The 19,334-nt window shown below is 43.3% G+C and overlaps 1 protein-coding gene across 2 annotated transcripts; it reads right to left on the bottom strand.

Annotated features, from left to right (window-relative positions):
- Nucleotides 1-4,318: 4,318 nt before the first annotated feature.
- Nucleotides 4,319-15,484, bottom strand: KRT23 (keratin 23, type I). Of its 2 annotated transcripts, none has more exons than XM_014959131.1 (8): nt 14,939-15,484; nt 11,206-11,288; nt 9,528-9,684; nt 8,310-8,471; nt 8,087-8,212; nt 7,105-7,325; nt 6,173-6,204; nt 4,319-4,829 (listed from the first exon to the last, which is right to left on the bottom strand). In XM_014959131.1, exons 1-8 carry the CDS (start codon nt 15,482-15,484, stop codon nt 4,726-4,728), a joined length of 1,431 nt encoding a protein of 476 aa, XP_014814617.1. In that variant the 3' UTR covers nt 4,319-4,725. The 2 variants fall into 2 exon arrangements, with proteins under 2 accessions (XP_014814617.1, XP_014814618.1); XM_014959132.1 differs by lacking the exon at nt 6,173-6,204 and adding an exon at nt 5,463-5,494 and having other exon boundaries at nt 14,939-15,382.
- Between the last annotated feature and the right edge of the window lie 3,850 nt (nt 15,485-19,334).

The raw sequence follows: 19,334 nt of genomic DNA, 5'->3' as shown, positions 1-19,334 counted from the left end.
TTTACCCCTGAAGTCTAGACAGTTATTGCAAGTGGCTTTACCACAGCTGATGGTATGATTTTATGCCTTTAAGCTTCTGATGCATATTCAGACTTTCAAAAGGCAAATGAATCTGTGCAGAAGAAGCCGCCGTGCACCTGTTTCCCCATTAGGTCATGTCTAGGGCTGTGAGGTCTATCATACAGCCAGTCCAAACTGGGATACACTGGTGCTTGTGTTTAGTGGGATATTTTCTCAAACCGTTCTTTTATGCCAGCCCCTGGATGTGTGGCTCAAGTGGGTGGTTTCAGTGTAGCCATACAATTAAAAAAATCTGATGCATATTCAGACTTTCAAAAGGCAAATGAATCTGTGCAGAAGAAGCCGCCGTGCACCTGTTTCCCCATTAGGTCATGTCTAGGGCTGTGAGGTCTATCATACAGCCAGTCCAAACTGGGATACACTGGTGCTTGTGTTTAGTGGGATATTTTCTCAAACCGTTCTTTTATGCCAGCCCCTGGATGTGTGGCTCGAGTGGTTTCAGTATAGTCATACAATTAAAAAATTCATAAAATACAACTTGAAATGAAAAATTTTGCTGAGGAAGGAATTAGGAGGAAGCAGGCCTGGATGTGTGGCTCAAGTGGGTGGTTTCAGTGTAGCCATACAATTAAAAAAATCATAAAATACAACTTGAAATGAAAAATTTTGCTGAGGAAGGAATTAGGAAGAAGTGCATACTAAAGAATTATTTGTGATTTCACAAAGCCAAATGTACATCTAGAGTTAATAATTAAGATGCTTTTGCTGTATAATTGGGGACATGGGGAGGATGGGGGGTGCAGCCTCTCAAGCGTTACTCTTTCCTTGCTCCCCTGTTTATAGATCCTTCCCTTCTCTAAGTGATTCATACACAGGAACAGGCATCTCCCAGCAAAACTTCAGAAACCTTTATAGGTCAGGGTGTGGACATTGTGAAATGTTTTACCGGCTCTTCTACCTGTTCTCTCTGCTTCAATAACAGTGTGCAGTGTTTCCAGCGGTGTTATAAATGCTAGATTTTCTTTTCTTGTCTTTTTGAAATGGTTTCATTCATTTTGCTTATGTAATAAGAAGGCAGGCAGAAAGCAAAAATTTTGCATTCTACAGAAATGTCTAGTTCATAAATAAGAAAGAAACCTGCCAATGTGTGAGCACATTGCCAGAAAGAATGTGTGATTAATAGCACAAACCAGTGCTGCATTACCTCATTGCTAACTTCTTCCAGGGGATCAACAAGTCACTTACCAAAGCTGCCTATTGTAATACACCTTAATAAGTTTTAACATTTCTACAAGTGAAATGAGCTATGACTCATACACATTCTGGAGTGCATTCAAGTCTGTTTAAATCACGTTGGAGGATTATTTAGTGCAGGACTTCCTTAAATGGCAGGTGAAACTGCGCGAAGTGATTTGTGGATGCTGATGGTTTCAGCCTCCTTTTATAGACTGAGAGCTCCTGTGGCTTGTTCGTTTGCAAAGGTGTTCTTACCTCATTCACTTAGGCTTAGAAATGACAGTATCTCCTACTGATATTTTTTTTGCTATCCTGTTCTGTTTGTGGGAAATGGAATATGTTAACTTTGAGTGTGTTATTTTTTATGATACTTCACATTTTGAAAATTTTAGTTTCTGTGGACCTGGGTCGATCACTTCTTTGATGTTGAAACAGCACTTCTGTGTATATTTAATACAGAAAGTAGAATAAATACCAGTTAGCAGAGTTCAATCCCTTTTAATACAAGGAATTAATAAAATCATTTTTCCAGCAGTACAGTATCACACTCCAGAAGCTTTCCCTTCCTTCCAGCACGTGGGCCGTCTCTGGTTTCAACTTCCCCAAATGCTGCAGAATCCCCAACACGCCCAGGCACTCATTTTAGTGGGACTATTGGCACGTGTGAATTGAAAAACATCATCAAAGTTGTGCAGGGTCTTGACCGACGGTGCACACTTGAAATAAATCAATCATGTTCTCTCTTTGTTGCCGTCAGAGCCAGCTGGGATTGCTGTGACTGGAGGAGGGCTCTGGAGGAAGCTGTATTATCTAATAGCTGGGCTAAGTAGAAGCTGTGAAGTGATGAATTCTCGTTTAGCCGCTATCAGGGACTTTCTCTGCAGCCTTGAGCAAGTTGTGTCATCTCTTTTTCCAATTTCTCAAGCAATAAAATGGGAATGATAATATACCCCCATTCGTTATCTCCCTCGCTTCATCTCGCGGCGTGTTGTGAGAATATAATGTTAACAGGGCATGCAAGTGGTAAATTTTGGTATCATTATTTATTATGTAAGGTGCAGACCTACCCTAAATACATTTAGAAATGTGTAACTTACTTATCTACCAGAAAACAAATGCAGAAGTAATGGACAAGCACTAGATATAGGGCACAGCATGGCTGGTGACACATAAGCTGTTTGACAAAAAGGAGCTCTGCAGCCACACGTGGCATTCTAAAGCCATGAAAAATTCTCCAGAAATAAGCAATGTTTGCCACAGAATACTTGCTTTCATTTAGAAAACAGAATGTAGAGTAACTAATATTTATATGATTAAGGACTAATTGGTTTACTTTGCTTATTAAGAGGTGGCAGCTGGAATGGCTGTGTTAGAGCCATCGGTGTGTGGTGGCATCAGTCACAGGGTGAAGGATGTGGCCAGCGTGGTGACTGTACTGGTGTGACCGTCACAGGAGGCAGTGACACGGGTGAAGGAGAGGGTGAAAATCAGGCGAGGAGTGGAGTGGGTGGGAATTCTGCTGCCTCTCAGCCAGGACCCTTTGGACTATAATGGAGTGTGACACAGGGACACAGGGAGAGCATCTCTCACCTCTGCAGGAGGGGACATCAGGATACCAGTAAAACCAGTGCATTGCTCAAGAATGTGAAATAAGGACAGGCGTGTTCTTTAAAGCACTTCAATTATTTGTTTTTCCTTTCCTTGTAGTTTAGCACAATCAAAACCTAGCACGAAGCATAGATACTTTCCTTTGATTTAGAAATAAGGGGCTACTTAGAAGTTTTTGTAATTCTTTGTACGACAGCAGTGTGGTAGTGCTCTGTAAACGGGATAAATTAATCTAACTTTAAAGAACACAGAAAATTGTTGAAGAAAATCTAGGCTCATTTTGTCCAGATGCTACAAATGCCAGGTCTGGCTTGTTGGATCTGGTAAGCCATAAGGAAGGACATCATTAATTAGCCAAGAGTTACTAATCCTGTACTACAAGTTTTACCCAATTTAAAGAAACCATTAGGTAATCCATTCAATGCTTTTGGGATCTCTTTGTGCAACAAGGGTGGAGAGTTGAGGGGGGGGCGAAGGGGAACCGTGAACTGGTCCTGACATGCCAGTAAGAAAACATTGTATCACAGAGATGGACTTTGTTTATTTTAAATCTGCATTTTCTTTGAAATTTTCACTTTCTTTTGTGAGCCTTGTTTCAAAGCAAAGCAGGTAACAGGAAGCCTTTATGAAAGTCCCTTCTGAGCAGGTAGAAAGAGCACAGTGACAATTCCCCTCAGGAATAGGAGCCTGCCCTGAACACACTGGTTTATATGCAGACGTTGACTTTGGAATGCAAATCCCTACAGACAGTCATTATGCTCCCTTTCGGCTCTCTTCAGCCTGCTTTACAGTCTGCCTCCTCTAAACACCCCTAACAGTATTTCTCTTTTTCTTGCTCAGTTTTTAGCTTTGCACACCACTGGAAATGTTCTCATTGCTGGGTCCCCTGCGGGTCAGTGCTTGGGCTGACGTGAGGAAGGGGAAGGAGCTTGGATTTGGCTGAAGAGCTGGGGCCTCTCCCCTTCCCTTCGTACGTGTTGTATCTGCAGCTCATCCTGACTGCGGAACCCCCCAACAAAACCCATGAGCATTAACGTGAAAGCAAATAACTCAAATGGTACTTTGAATTAAATGGGTCACTGAGAAAGATGAGAGTATCTGGAAAAGTGCTTCTAATCTTCGAAGGAAAGTGCGTAAAGACAGTTAAAGAAAATGTCTCTAATGCTGAAGAATAAAGAAATGTTTCCAGGGCAACTATTTCAGTAAGGTGTACTTTATAACAGTCCTACCACTGATGCTGTTTTAAATGGTGACATCAAAAAATTGTATATAGGGAAGTCTAATAGTTTTGCTTGTGTGTCACCTGTAACTTGTGTCACCTCTGTCCTTCTTTTTTGGGCCCCCCCAGTTTTGTCCCTCCTGAAAGAAGGAGGCTTTTGCAGCCTTGGCCCCTGTCAGTGACACTGCTGCCTTGGGCTGGTGCATATGCAGGAAAAATGAAAACTGGAACAAGTGGTGGAAAAGAGTTTATTGACTGCAGTGAGGTATATGATGAGAGACATAAGACCAGAAGAGAAGTTGAGAGATTATTCACTTTAAATTATAGTTAATTTGCAGAGCAATAAATGAATCACAGATGGAGATTCCTGCCCCGGTGAGATGTGCATAATATATATATATATATGTTAACCAGCTCAGCCAGTCGTTTTCATAGCTTTTCTTCAGCATTTTGATGACTGAAACCTCTTTAACCTGACAATGTCAGCTCTACCTAGCTCTGTGTGGCACTCGTCATGATTAGGCTGCAGATCATTGCAGGAGGGAGTTCAGTGTAATATCCCTGTCCTACACCCTGGGAGACCAACGTGCAGCACGTAGTTGCAGAGAAGGGGCACAGCAGGAGTGGGCAGAACCCTGATTTCATACTTGCTGGTGGATCTCGTTGACGGTGGAGGAGACCACCTGCCCGTTCACACTGTCGTGGACAATTGCTTTGATCTTCCGATTGCTCAGCCCAGCGTGTTCTGCCAGAAAAGGGAAGGTTAATTAGCCAAGAAGCAGTGCTGAGACAACACGACGCAGAGAAAGCTGCAGTAATTCACCAGCTACTCCTCAGCTGATTTATCTTTACATGTTTCCCTTTAAGTCAATATTTATGATTGCTCTTTGTACTCCAGAGTCACCCCAGTCTCAGCCAGGTCAGGGCCCATGAGCCACACACACAGCATCAGCCCAGCCAATGCAAATGGCAGCTCCGAGCAGAGCAGCCGGAATGTCTGCAGGACACGCTCCTGCCGGAATGGGAGTTTCCAGACATGCAGATTTGCTGTTGGCTCTCAAGCCCTGGCACTGGTTTAGTCACCCAATGGAGTCTCTGGGCCTCCTCAGGCGCCAGGAGAGCTCCTGTCTTGAGCTTGAGTTTTGGACACGGGTTTGACTGACAGAGACAGTCCAGGAGAGTGCAGACACAGCAGAAGGTGCTCTGAAGTGCAGCCCTTCACGAGACCGATGAATCACTGACATTATTCTCAAATATGGCCTACATGAGAATTAACTCAGAGGTCATTCATGTAAGGTTAAAATTACTCTGAGTAAAATTTGATTGAAAATGACAGTAATTGAGAGTCACTATAGAGAAAAAAAAAAGGGACTTTTACCTTTAGCTTTTGATTCGGATTTTCTTGCTATCCTGTAAAGACAATAAAAGAGAGAAAAAATAATGATTATACTAATGTCAAGAAGTTATTCATTCCCTCCTTCTCACTGATTCTAAGGAGACCTCATAGCACTGTGAGAGATAGAATAAAAAAATAAATAAAAGAATGAGAACTTTTCCCCTTCAGCAGTCCTAGGCACAGCTGTGCTCAGCTGGAGCTGTTCCTGTCCCCGCTCACTCGTGCCTGCGGAAAAAAAAAAGGGACTTTTACCTTTAGCTTTTGATTCGGATTTTCTTGCTATCCTGTAAAGACAATCAAAGAGGGAAAAAATAATGATTATACTAATGTCAAGAAGTTATTCATTCCCTCCTTCTCACTGATTCTAAGGAGACCTCATAGCACTGTGAGAGATAGAATAAAAAAATAAATAAAAGAATGAGAACTTTTCCCCTTCAGCAGTCCTAGGCACAGCTGTGCTCAGCTGGAGCTGTTCCTGTCCCCCCTGCTCACTGGGGGCTGCTGCAGTTTCTCATTCTTCTGAGTTCCCAACCTGATCTTATTTGGGCTGACAACAGATACCATGAGCCTGGTGCCCTCCTGGCCTGCCCCCCGAGATTTTCACTTATAAAGGCTTCTAACTCTGAGTAAAATTTGATTGAAAATGACAGTAATTGAGAGTCACTACAGAGAAAAAAAAAAGGGACTTTTACCTTTAGCTTTTGATTCGGATTTTCTTGCTATCCTGTAAAGACAATAAAAGAGAGAAAAAATAATGATTATACTAATGTCAAGAAGTTATTCATTCCCTCCTTCTCACTGATTCTAAGGAGACCTCATAGCACTGTGAGAGATAGAATAAAAAAATAAATAAAAGAATGAGAACTTTTCCCCTTCAGCAGTCCTAGGCACAGCTGTGCTCAGCTGGAGCTGTTCCTGTCCCCGCTCACTCGTGCCTGCGCTGGGGGCTGCTGCAGTTTCTCATTCTTCTGAGTTCCCAACCTGATCTTATTTGGGCTGACAACAGATACCATGAGCCTGGTGCCCTCCTGGCCTGCCCCCCGAGATTTTCACTTATAAAGGCTTCTAATTGTCCTTTTTCTGATCTTGTATAAATAAGCCATTCCCTGTATGTGAGATGAAAGAATGAAAAATAGAGGCTCAAAGGTTTGTGAGGTCAGAAATTTCAGATGAGGCAGAGGTGGGGGAACCCCAGAACCCGTCAGCAGAGGGGCTCACTCAGGGCTCTCCGACCTCATGTTGTGTGCTGGCATTTGGAACATCTAAACTTGTCTCTGGGCTTCTTTTTGATCTAGGACTTCTTTTGAAGGTAGGAAATGACTATGAATTTTACTGAAATTAGCATTTTTTCCTATGCTGAGATAGGCATGCTGTGGGAACGGAGTTTTGTTTCTTTTTTAATAAAAAGTTATATTAATTTAGATAATCCAAATTACATGGGTACAAGTTTCTCTGTATACAAAGTGGCTCAAGCTTTTTATTATGATCCATCATATTAAAATACCAACCCTTGATGTAGTATGGAACTCGCAGGCTTTGATTAAGCATAAACAAACAAACAACAAATAACCCCAATATGAGAACTCTCCTCTCATCTATTCCAGTCGGGGCGGCTTTGCCTTACCCGTCAACATTCCCTTCCAGCAGCAGGCGATAGGTGGAAATTTCCTTCTCCAGGCGGGTTTTGATCCCAAGAAGAACCTTGTATTGGTTATTTTGCTGCTTAATGTCATGCCGGACCTGGCTCAGCTCTTCCTCACATTTGGAGATGATCTGCTGCATGTTTTGCAGCGCAGCAGCGTAGTAATTCCGAGTGTCCACCAAGGTGTCCTCCAGCATGCGCTTCTGACAGAGCAGATCATACCAACACTGGGGTTATTATTTCTGTGGTTGTTATTTATGTGGTAGATACAATGCAGAAATGCCAGCAAATTTGGTCTCTGGCTAGAAGATCACAAAATTAAGACTGTGGTAATTGAAACACTTATGCATTTGCATGACTATTCCCGTGCAGACAGCAGAGTCATGGAGCTGTGGCGTGTGTGCATAACGAGAGGCAAACTCTGGGTAATTAGTCCCTGCCATGTTCTCTCTGCTCAGAAGCTGTGCTCTTGGAGCTCTGACTCTTCTGTCGGTTCTGCATTTACTGTCCAGAAGCTCCAAGGTCTCTGAGTCATGGATGTGTGAGCTTTAATCTATACAAGAGCTGAGTAATAGTTTTGAAGATTTCCCACCAACATTTTTCACAGTTGAAATACTTCATGCATTGTAATAGCAGTTGTGAATATGAACTTTGTGTCACTATCTGTCTTCTTGGGCATTTTTTCTCTTTAGGTCATGGAGACAGCTATCCTATCTCTGCTCTTTCTTCTCCCCATATTTTATTCTGAGGAGACACATACACTTTTCACATTTTGGTGATGGTTGCTGAACCTTTTTGCATATTCTGGCAAAGTCAAGCGTGGTCCCAACTCCAATTTCACTGATACTTTAGTAATTACAATAAAGCTCTGCTAGGCTATGGATTTAAGTGAGGAATTGGTCTGTGACAATTTCTGAGCTATTGGAAGTAGCAGTGAGATGCCAGCGAGGTCTGCAGTAGGTACCTTACTCATCTGTGCCTGCAGCTCGATGTCCAGGGACTGCAGAGTCCGTGTGAGATCCTTGATCTCGTTCTCACTGCGCTGCATCTGCTCGGGGTTGGGGGCTGCTGCCAGAGACAGAGCTGTGCTCTAGGGACCAAAAAAAGGCAAGGTAAAAGCTGCTGAGTCTGGTCATTCATGAACAGCAACAGGGATCCTTGAAATAGATCCAGAAAATAGCCGTTACCTGTTCTTTGTACCAACTGTCCAGGCTTTGACGATTCTTTTCAATTATGGCTTCATAATCTTCTCTTATTTGTGCGAGGATCTTGGCTAAGTCTTCAGGAGGTGCCGCATTTACTTTTACATTGACTTTGAAGTCTTGTGATGAGCGATTTGCTTCCATATCCTAATCACATATTGGCAGAGGAAACAAGCAAACTTGTTTATGAAAGTGGAAGGTTTTCATTCCTGCTTTGACTTCTTCAGTTCCATCCTCTCACATAATCCAAAATATTATTTTCATTACGGTAGGCTAATTGTTATAGATATTCAGTTAACACTATTGGCAAAATTTATACATGGGTAATACTCTGCCGTGGCTTAAACCAGAGACTTGTAGCTGTTTCTGTGGCAGAACTGTGCCAGAGAACTCACTAAAAAACACGGGAGAAGGTCTTTCATAGAATATTTCTGGAAGATACATACACAATGGAGAAGCACTGACTTTTTTTATTTATTTATCTATTTGGAACCCAAAACCTTTGATGAAAATCTAACAGTAATTTCATCTTTCTTACCCTCCATGTTAATATTTATGGAACTCTAAGTAAGTTTACAGGAGAGTAATGTAAAAGTTCTATGTAATTGTTAAAGGAATAATTGGATTAAAGCGTATAATTACTGTGTAAACAACATAATTACAGGACAAGTCAAGCAGGTCTGGTAACATTCCTTTCGGTGTAGCACAATCCTGTGTGCTAGGTACCATTTTCAGAAGCGCCCAGGCAAAGCGGCGTTTCAGGGTATGACATCACGGCCTCTGAAATGCCAATGGACTGGACATGCTGATGTCTCTGCTGGTTGCCCTGGGCTACTGGAGCCGTTCAGCAGTGTCCTGGGCTACAGGGGGATCGACAAAGGCAACTTCACCTGCTGCTGTGTGACCCTTGTATTTCTGTTCTCCTTTGCAAGTATTTCTGAGAACATTTCTGTTGGATATGTATATGTGACAGAGGGATCTGGGAGAAAATTCAGCAATTTGTTATCCTTTCTGAAATCCCAATTACATTGGCAAAGTAGCACACAAACTTTGTGCCTCATCTGACTCTCGTTGGCTGCTTTAGAAATATGGTTAGGTTCTGAATCATCAATCCCATTTATAGACTGTGGATCTTACTCAAAGCTAATTACACGGTAGCGAAGATTTGTGTGATAGGATTTTACCAAGTGGAGCTTTTCCTACCTCCTCATGGTCTTTCCTCCTGAGGATGTGCTCTTCTCTCAAGCCTTCAATTTCCATTTCCAGGTCTGTTGTAATAATAGTCAGGCCATCGAGCTCCTTACGCAGGTTCTCAACATCAAGCTGCACTCCCTGCCTGCGAGACTTCTCTGCTTCATACCTGGGTCAGGAAGAAGAGGATAAAGTGTGTTTGCTGAGAGCAAGTGGCTTCTACCCTCTCCCATAAGGGGTATCAGAGAGAAGTAGACTTGCTGGAGCCCTCTATGTAGGGAACTAGAAAGAACAAAAAATTCTATTTCTAAAATATGTTATTTGAATACTCTTGAAAGTCTTAAAAATAAGATAGGTTTCATTATTGTTTTTCTTTCTTCCTCACAACTCTTCCTGTATGGTATGAAATAATTGTTCTTTCTTTCCTTTTCCTTTTTCCATTTTAATATTCACCAGGTTGTGAAAGCTTTGAGGATATTCTCAAAAAATTGCCAATAAAGGTGCAAACACAGTATCAACAATCAATACTTTCTGTGGTTTCCCAAAATGATAACTTTTCAGACCTTCAGAAAACAGAGACAATGTCGTGGTAGGCAGTTATTACCATTCCCCTCTGACCCCTGCAGTTTGCCTTCTGTAGGGGCCAAAGGCAGAAGGACGTGTGGTTTCCCAAAATGATAACTTTTCAGACCTTCAGAAAACAGGGAGAATGTCATGGAAGGCAGTTACTACCGTTCCCCTCTGACCCCTGCAGTTTGCCCTCTGTAGGAGCCAAAGGCAGAAGGATGTGGCCATGTCTTCCCTGGGGCACATGAAGCACTTTTGCTTCTCAGAATCTCTGCCTTTACTTCATTTTTTGTGGGCACTATTAATGTTCCCACTTTCAATCCTCAGACTCACTCTGTAATTCCAGTCTCTCAAGGTAGTTCCACCGTTCCCTTTCTGACACTGTTGGTGCTAAAGGAAGGAGGGCAGGGTTAGGGGAGGCCTTCAGAGTCTGAGATTCTCATAATATTCCCAAAACCTGAGATATTTTTTTAATAGCTGATCATCATCTGTTGAAAATAGGACAAGTCTTCATGATTCCTAAGAAGTCTAACTTACAGAAATGTCAATTTCTTTCCTTTGCAAAGATCTGCCTGGACGTTTTCTGTCCAAGCATTTTGGCTTTTTAGTTGGTCCGAGAACTCTCTCTCCACAGCGTGTGGAAAGGCCAGACCCTGAGCTGGGAGCCCTGGGCCAGTCACTGGGACAGAACCTGTGGGACTCCAAAGCAGAAGATACTGAAGGACGGGTATTTCCTGCGGAGCTGGACAGCGGGGGGATAAGTACAGGAAATAGATTTGGGCTGGACGGGGGAAGCACGGTGCAGAGAGGGCTTAATTGGGATTCCCCAATGACAGTTTTGAATGCCTTTTGTCACAAGTGTCAAGTGTCTGCTGTAAAACCTGCTCTTCAGGACCTCAACTAAGTATCACAAACAGGGTGACTCAAGATTGTTCAGCAATCATTTGTGGTTTTTACATCCTTTTTTTTTTTTTTTTTTTTTTTTCTGCTCTACATTGGTTTTATTTATCAAGTATCACCAGAAAACCTCAGCAAAATCAGTTACATATTGGATTATCAAGAAAATGCAGTATTTCCATTAATCCTCTTTCAAACTTAATCAGGAAACCAAAGAAGAGCTTACTTGAGCCTGAAGTCTTCAGATGCCATGTTGGCGTTATCAATTTGTAAAAGGATGCTGGCATTGGTGATCTTGCTATCCTCAATCTGGAAAACAGAGAATCCAAGAGGAGACTCAGCGTTGCCGTATGTGATGGTGAATAACCCGTCCTGGCTTAGACTCCCTGCTGCTTGTAGGCAGTGTCTAAATAGTCCCATGGTAAAGAGAGTACATGAATGAAAAACGTTTAGTTTCCCAATTCCATTAGATGTTATTGCAGTTTTTGTCCATAATCTTACTTTTCTCTTTGTCTTTCTTTTCTGGACCCAAAGCAGGAAGAGTTATCTTATTCCTGGCCAGGTAGAGGATATGAATAATATTGCACAAACGTCATGGCATATTACACAACAACCATCCCTGTCCTCCTCTCTTTTTGTGAACTGGGTTTGATTCTGTTTAGTGGTGCTGGGAAAGCAGCCTTGGTCATCATTAGGGCAAGTTTCATTAAGAACCATTTAGCTATGTCTGAGTACAGTCAAACACTGACAATGATAAGCTGAGAAGCAAGTATGTGCAGAAACAGCTCCCTGAGCCAGTGTTGTGCTGCAGAGACACAACGATGGGGGTGGGAGCAACTCATGAGCAGGATCCCTCAAGTCCACCCCGTGCTTCAGTCTGGAGTCACACTGATTGCCATTTGGACAAGAACACTGGGATCTAATTGTCACAGTCCATTCAGTTATTCACCTCTAACTGTCGTGAATCGTCCAGCAGCACAGAGTGATTAATTCATGTTTCTGATTTTGCTTCGGGATGTTGAAAATTGCCCTAAAAGGCGCAGGTGAAAGTGCAGCTCATCATTTGTTTCATGTACTCAGCATGTGCTGAAAAGACTTGCAAGTCCCTGTTAATAGGAGATAGCTGTGAACTATAGATTGAATATATAGATTGAAAAGCTCAGTATTCCATTCAAAATCTTTGAAACAATTCTAGTGGGAACTCATACAAAATTAGGAGGAACTAATAATTGTGGGGTGTCATGTCCTTTTCTGGCAGAGAGGAAAGAGGACGATTGCTGTTCCAGCGGCTGCCCTCACTCAGCACTTCCACAGCAAAACAAGGGGCGTTACGGCTGCACAGAAATCATTAGCCTTTCACAGAGCTCTCAGCACCTTGAAGTAAAACTTCCCACACCGAAATGAATCACAGAGAAACAAGGAAATGACAAAATTGTCCCGAAGTGTCAAAAGTTTACCTCTCGTAGTAAAAAAGAAGGTGCTTGTGGAATGTTTTAACTAATCTGTTAACAGACCGTACGCTCGTGGGCAATTAGCAGCACCCTCGGCTACTGCCCTGGGCCAGGATGAAGGCCGGCTGAAGAGGTGTAACCATACCCTAAACGTGGTGCTGCCTGGAACGGGGTGTCAGAGAAGAGGCAATTCTTGAATCCATCCTTAGAGAATGGTAAATTTTACTACGGAAGGAAAGAAGTCAATGAGAAAGCAGCATGTGAGTTCTTCAGCTTGATAACCACACAGGGATACATTTCTGTAAACGCTTTGTGGCTCTTTCTGAGCGATCGGAAGGAATAAAGAAGCCAAGAAAGGAGTTAGGATTTTGGGAGTTGTGCCAGCTGTCGTGGGATACTGACTGCGGTGCTGGTGAGCAGTGTGTTCCCAGTGTGGACATCTATCTGTCCAGTTATACAAATTTCTTCATTACATCCCTCATGAGTATGGCTGCATCACTAATAATACTCTGCAAACTTACAGATAATTTATTTAAGAACTCACATGTTATTCTATACAAAATACACCCCAATTCCTTCTCAAAACAGATGTTTTTCAATAAGGGTTCCTGCACTGATTTCTTCTTCAGCACGTCTTGTGTCCTTTGTCCAACATCAATGCTGCTGGACAGCAAACTGCTCAGTTTGCTTATTTAGTGGTACCAGATGCTTGAATGAGCCATTTACCTGAAGAACTGGTGCTATTTTGCTGTGTCCCTGGGTCAGAATGGAGCCAGGGTGGAGCAAGGGAACTGCAGCTCCCTCTGCCATGGTCATCCAGAATCCAGGTGTCCAGGATGGGGTGTGGACCCAAGGTGGGACCCACATGTTTATACACCTCTGAGGTCAGACAGCCAGTACCTCACAGACTTACTTGATACAGGATCCTAAATTTTTTCACATGTTTATACACCTCTGAGGTCAGACAGACTTACTTGATACAGGATGCTAAATTTTTCCTACATTTCATTTTAGGTGCTAAATTAGTTTCACCTTTTAAATTCATGGTTAATTAATTTAATTATGGTTAATAATTAGAGGCTATATTTTTCACTCATTTTACTGGCCGTCGTGGCGCTAATTGCAAAAATTATAGAGAAAGTAAAAATTCTGGGTTAAATCACTGCATCATTGCCTGTAAATGATACTTTAATGGCCCCTCCTGCCATGCTCAGCCCCCGCTGCCTGTCCCAGTCTCAGAGGTGCCTGTGGCCAGTGATCGCTGGTTACATGGGGAGTGGTAAAAATAAGTGTTTTGGGTACAACCTATTCAAAACTGAGGGTTTTATCCCAGTCAGCATCATGCTTTTAGTCTTAACGCCTTCCTAAGTATCTCTGATTTATTAGTTCCAAATCAATGTGAGCATGTTTATATTCCTGATGAGCAAGTTTTTATCTCGGGATCAGGTAAAAAAAAAAAAAAGTGCTTGAGTGCTAGTTCTGGAGCCGGATGACCTTTCTGTATCCTTAAAAGAGAAATAGGTGATGACAATTCTGGCTCTCTGTACACATTGTCTGTGGTCGGAGCAACTCATCTTCTGCCTGGAGGCAACACATTTACCAGCGAGCAGGGAGTTTGATTAAGTCCCAGCCTCAATCAGCAAAGATGTGGGATAATTCCATTTCCAGCCCTTTTGGAAAAAAAAGCCTTTCAGGGTCTTGAGAATGCCAAGTGGCCGTATTATAAAAAGTGGAGGGAAAACTACAGCACTGCGTTTGGAACAGCTTTGGTTTTTGCCTCATATGGCTGTATAAAGTTAATTACACTGATTAGTCACACAGATGGTTACAGCGCTAGGTATGTTCATTATGAATACAGATTAATACTATGCTTAAATTTGAAGACACGTGAGTTTGGGAGATTGAAAGAGTTATTGTTGAACGTTAATATTAACTACTGGCAGGAACCAGAAATTCTCCTTTTAATTATAGTGAAAACATCCACAAGGAATTTGTCACTGCTATTTTCTTAATTACAATGAAGTATTTTTCCATCTGATTACATAAGCTCATTGGACCCAAAGCTCCTGCAGTTTCATTGTCTGCTGCCACAGGAATCAAAGGACTGAAAGGCAGGAGTATGTCTGCAGAGAGCGGCGTGAGACAAGGCAGTCTCTTCGCTTCGCCTGCTTTCTAATTTGCTTGAATGCATGTGCAGTCAAAAAGAGCAAATTCTGCCAGACATCGTTACCCAAACCACAGTTTCAGGTAGAGAAACCAGCGCTCGGCAGCACACAGACCTCTTCGTGCTCTCAGGCTTTGCAGGATCCCCCTTGGCTCCTTCCAGCCTTTCTTTCTGGTAAACCATTCTCCTCCTCGGTTCTGCCCAGGTCCTGTGACCACTTGCATTAATATTTCTAACATTTAAAAGGCTTGATTTAACTTTCTGTAAAGGAACGCCATCAGCATAAATGAGTCCCCAGATTCCTTAAAGGAGTGTAGAATGACAGAGTGTCAGCTCTGACTTACCTGTCTTTGCATGTCAGTGACGTTCTGCTCGTACTGGTTGAAGTCATGCCTCTTGCTGTGAGATTTTGTCTTGTGCCACTCTCGGATGCAGCTCTCCAGCTGAGCGTTGGCTGCTTCTAAGGAGCGGACCTTCTCCAGGTAGGCAGCCAAACGGTCATTCAGGTTTTGCATAGTCTGTTTCTCATTGCCCCCCAGGAAGATGCTCTCCCCATAGTGCTCGCCGAAGCCTCCCCAGGCTGCCCCTCCTCCGGCAGCCAGCCAGAGGGGTCTGGCAGAGGAGAAGGAGGTTTGGGAGCTGCTGGCACCACCATCTGCACTTGAAGGTCTGTAAGAAGTTCCTTGCTGGGCCAAACCACACCCTGCACTACCCCGGAGGGACCCAGAGAAAAGCTGGAACGGGCCTTGGCTGGTACCCATGTTGTGAATCCAACCCAATGTTTGACTGAGGAGCACTGAGCGGCTCCTTAGCCTTCCCTGAGCAGCTTTATGCCTTTTCCTGTGGGAGTTTCCCTTCGATGAATGACTACAGCAACAAGATTGTGTCATCGTGAAACGTGCTTCCTCTTGGTCAATTCCGAAGCATTTATGAGCCTGCACACACTGTTGTTGTTATTTGGAATTGCAGCCGCATACCAGATCGCTTGCCTTTTGCTTGTTTTGTTTGGTTTTTTTTTTTTTTTTCTTTTTCTTTTCATATTGTAATAGTGAGGTGTGGCTAAAATCAGGAGGTGTGGAACAGGATCAGCTCTGCCTCAGACTTTTTCTCGCCCTGTGGTTCATATGTTATATTTTCCTGCTTATGAGGGAAGAGTATCATCCATTACGGAATAAACAGAGAGCTGGGGCAGGGGTGGCTCTCGAGATCCTTTCTTTCTGCTGTAATGCTCAGGCTTTGGAATTACAGCAGTTTGTGAATCCCGAAACGCAGCGTGTCCTGTCAAGCTGTCACTAAGGTACCCAACAGCTTCAGCCTGAGGGAGACAAGAGGCTTTAATGAAGTTATCCAGCCTCTGTCATCGCACTGAAACTCTGGTCCAGAGCAGGGCCCTGCTGTTCCCTTCAGCTGCCCATTGAAATACCTGAGAATTAGGTACTTAACACTATTTTCTAGTCATTCGAGGTTCAGTCGCGTTTCAATAGTCTTGCTGAAATAGATAGTAGTGCAGGAATTACTTCCTGTAACTAGAATTAATTATACTGAGAAATTTTTGTGATTAATTATAGAAAATTATTTAGAGTATGAATTTGTAACAACACTCGAAAAATTCAAGTGATGATTTAAAGCTACCAGCCCTAAAAACTGACCTGGCAATTATGCAAAAAGAGTCTTTCTCAGGAGTTTCAGTAACCTTCTGTCGAACTTCTTCCATCACATTTAGAAGGGGCGAGCCTGGCTGCTGCAGAGATTTTCTTATTCCTCGTGCTGATGAGCAGGGAGTGAATTGTGTTCCCGTGGCACCAGTGGGGTTACTGGGTTCCCCTTCTCCTTCCGAGTGGTTTGGGGCTGCAGCTGAGGGCTGGGCTGGGGGAGGCTTTGGGAAGAGGTTGGAAACAGGGTGGGCACGGGCTGGTTTTCCTGAGAGGAGCCGAGGGCTTGGCTCTTGAACAAGATCTTTCTTAGCACCGTTACTCATCGGAATGGGGGGCTCGGAGACGCTACAGACCAGAACTGCACTCTCTTGGATGGAGCCTGAAGGAATCTTTTTTTTTTTTTTTTTTTCTCTTGTCTCATTTGAAATCTCAGCTCCTCACCCCTCGCCGGGCTGTCTCCAGCGCTCCCCTGGGAGTTGGGCAGGATGGGAGCTCCTCCTTGCGGCTCAGCGTCAGCTCTGCCAGCGCCTGCAGATTTTCTACCAGCCAATTTCCACCCAGTGCATATTCCTTCTTATTCCTCACACACTTCGTTGTATAGAGATGCTAACATTTTTAATTGTTTGGGGAAATTCATCACTGAAGAGATGGTTTTCCAATAAGTACAAGGTATTTGCTATCACAAAATGTTCTCATAAAGGCTACTATTAAGAGATGCCGTTCGGCGTCAGCCCTGCTGCTTGAGAGGTAGGAACCTGAAATACCAGACAAAAAAAGAAGGCCTAACTTGAAAAAAACCCCAAATAACAATAGAACCCATGATACCCTGCTGTCAGGTCATCCCTCCAGAGTTTAATTTCAGACTGAATTTTCTACCCTGGCAGTTCAGCAACTAATGTTGTATGAAGTATTACACTGAAATAGAAATACAGACGTATGCACATAGTATTACGTGAAATAAAATGAATTCTTTGTTTCACGTGCAATTACTCAGTGAGATTCACACCTTGTCTGGCACCAAGACTGACAGTTTGTGAGACAGAATCACTTCTGTCTTGTACCCTGAGAGATTCACGGAATATCGGGTCATCGTGAAAAAGAGAATTGCCTTTTTTTCTGGCAAGTAATATAGAACAAAGGTGATCTGGCCCATTCTGAAGCTCAGCCTTTTTGAAGCTGGAAAAGATGGCACACAGTTTTCATCACCACATGGTAAGGATCCATGGAAAAGACCAAAAAACTTCCTTCAGGAGCGGGCTGGCACTATGGGACATGGTTCTGGTGAGTCACTGAATCCCCGGGGTGCAGCAGGAAAGCGATGCTCCGGCAGGAAAACCAGCCACTGTCAGCAGGTGGCACCAGGAGCTGGAGATGAATGGTCCATGGACCTCCTGGAGCTCCTGGGCGTGCCCAAGGGACGGAGGAGCACTTGGTCCCAGGATGCTTTCTCTGGGATCGTACTTGTTTTCACTGAATTTCACTGAATTTCACTGAATTTTAGAGTTGGAAGGGACCATAGAGATCATCTAGTCCAACTCCCCTGCTGAAGCAGGATTGCCCAGAGCTTGTCAGAGCATGTTACTCAGGAGCATCCAGGCGGGTCTTGAAAATCTCCAAGGAAGGGGACTCCACACCCTCCCTGGGCAGCCTGTTCCAGGGCTCTGCCACCCTCACTGGGAAGAAGTTTCTCCTCATATTTGAGTGGAACCTCTTCTGTTCCAACTTGTGCCCGTTGCCCCTCGTCCTCTCACTGGGAGCCACTGAAAAGAGTCTGGCTCCCTCCTCCTTCACCCCACCCTTGAGATACTTGTAGGCAAACTTGTAGGTTTTACTGAGTTGCAACTCAAAAAAGAAAATTAAATGAATTTCTAGGCTGCGGTTTCAGTACAGGCAGAGTATTTTGACACCTCCGTTCTACAGGTGAATACCCCGTGAGCATCACTTGTTGGTTCAACTCCTCCATCAGAAATACGAACGGAGGTGCCTGTGGCTGTAGAATGGCCCTCTCTTGCTGTCTCAGCGATGTATCTAACAGTCACCTCATTTCTGGGGCAGGAAAAATATCTGTACTGTTTGGTGTTACTTTTCTGGCAGACTGTGATGGTGCGTTGCCAAAATTTGCAAGAACCAATTCTCAGTTCTTTCCAGTGGGAATACAGCAGTTCAGGTGATCCTTACCCACGGTAACACCAATGATCCTGTGCTTTCTCGTGCCAAAACTGTGGGGCTGGTGCTTGCAGCGTAGGTATTTTATTTTAAATGTCACAAAATAGAAGACAAAAATGAGTGGCTCTAAGGAGGTTGAAAGGAATATAAAATACATAATTCTAGAAATGATACCATTTTTGTGGATATTATTATGTGGATTGAAATACCCAGCAATGAAGCTAACAAAAAATTTTCCAAACAGGTTGTGTTAGAGAAATACAGCATTTATGTACATGTTCTATATGCTTCTGCAGTCGGGATTTGCTGGCCTCTTCCATCTTTATGTGTCTCCCTTGATGACACTGCTGGACGTTGGCAGAGCAGCCCCTGCAGAGGAAGGCCTGTTGCTAATCCAAGGGGATAGCACAAGGCTGTTGAGGCTCTTCTTTATGCAGAAACCAGAAGAGTCCCAGCAAGCCCTGCTGGAGCCATTCATTCCACCTGGGCCTTGCCCAGTGCTTGCCCAAGAGTGAAGGGAATTTGCCTTTTTGCTGAAGGAAGTGCAGGAACATAAATATATGTATATGGACAAATAATATTTTTTTTTTCAGAGGTGCATTTTATTTGTGCATGAATTGGAGTCACGTTGTGCACTTTGAATTCACAACAAAGCGATTAAGGATTTTTGCATTATCTTCTAAGTTAACTACTATAAGCTAATATAGTAGTTATAGTAGTTATCTGATAGGAGCTTCAGATTCCTGGGACAATCTGATGGTACTTTGTCCATTCAGCATCACCTTTATTGTTATTATTAAAGTTATTATTGTTATTGTAGTTTTTATCCACTGAGCATCTCCTGTTGGGGTTACCCTGTGTTAGGAGGGTGTATGGCAATGGCCACGACAGCTTCAAATAAACGACATTAGACGGGATG

Source organism: Calidris pugnax, unplaced genomic scaffold, assembly GCF_001431845.1.
Source record: "Calidris pugnax isolate Ruff unplaced genomic scaffold, ASM143184v1 scaffold341, whole genome shotgun sequence".
Classification (NCBI taxonomy): domain Eukaryota; kingdom Metazoa; phylum Chordata; class Aves; order Charadriiformes; family Scolopacidae; genus Calidris; species Calidris pugnax.
Note: the sequence above shows the minus strand (reverse complement) of the source record. Positions and strands in the feature narration are given on the sequence as shown.

Excerpts from the sequence above, each read along its gene's own strand:
- KRT23 (XM_014959131.1), bottom strand. The coding sequence starts at position 15,484 with ATGACACAATCTTGTTGCTGTAGTCATTCATCGAAGGGAAACTCCCAC. Across the intron at positions 8,472-9,527 it reads GGAGGAAAGACCATGAGGAG|GATATGGAAGCAAATCGCTC; the intron begins GTAGGAAAAGCT and ends ATATGTGATTAG. Across the intron at positions 7,326-8,086 it reads TGCAGGCACAGATGAGTAAG|AAGCGCATGCTGGAGGACAC; the intron begins GTACCTACTGCA and ends CTGCTCTGTCAG.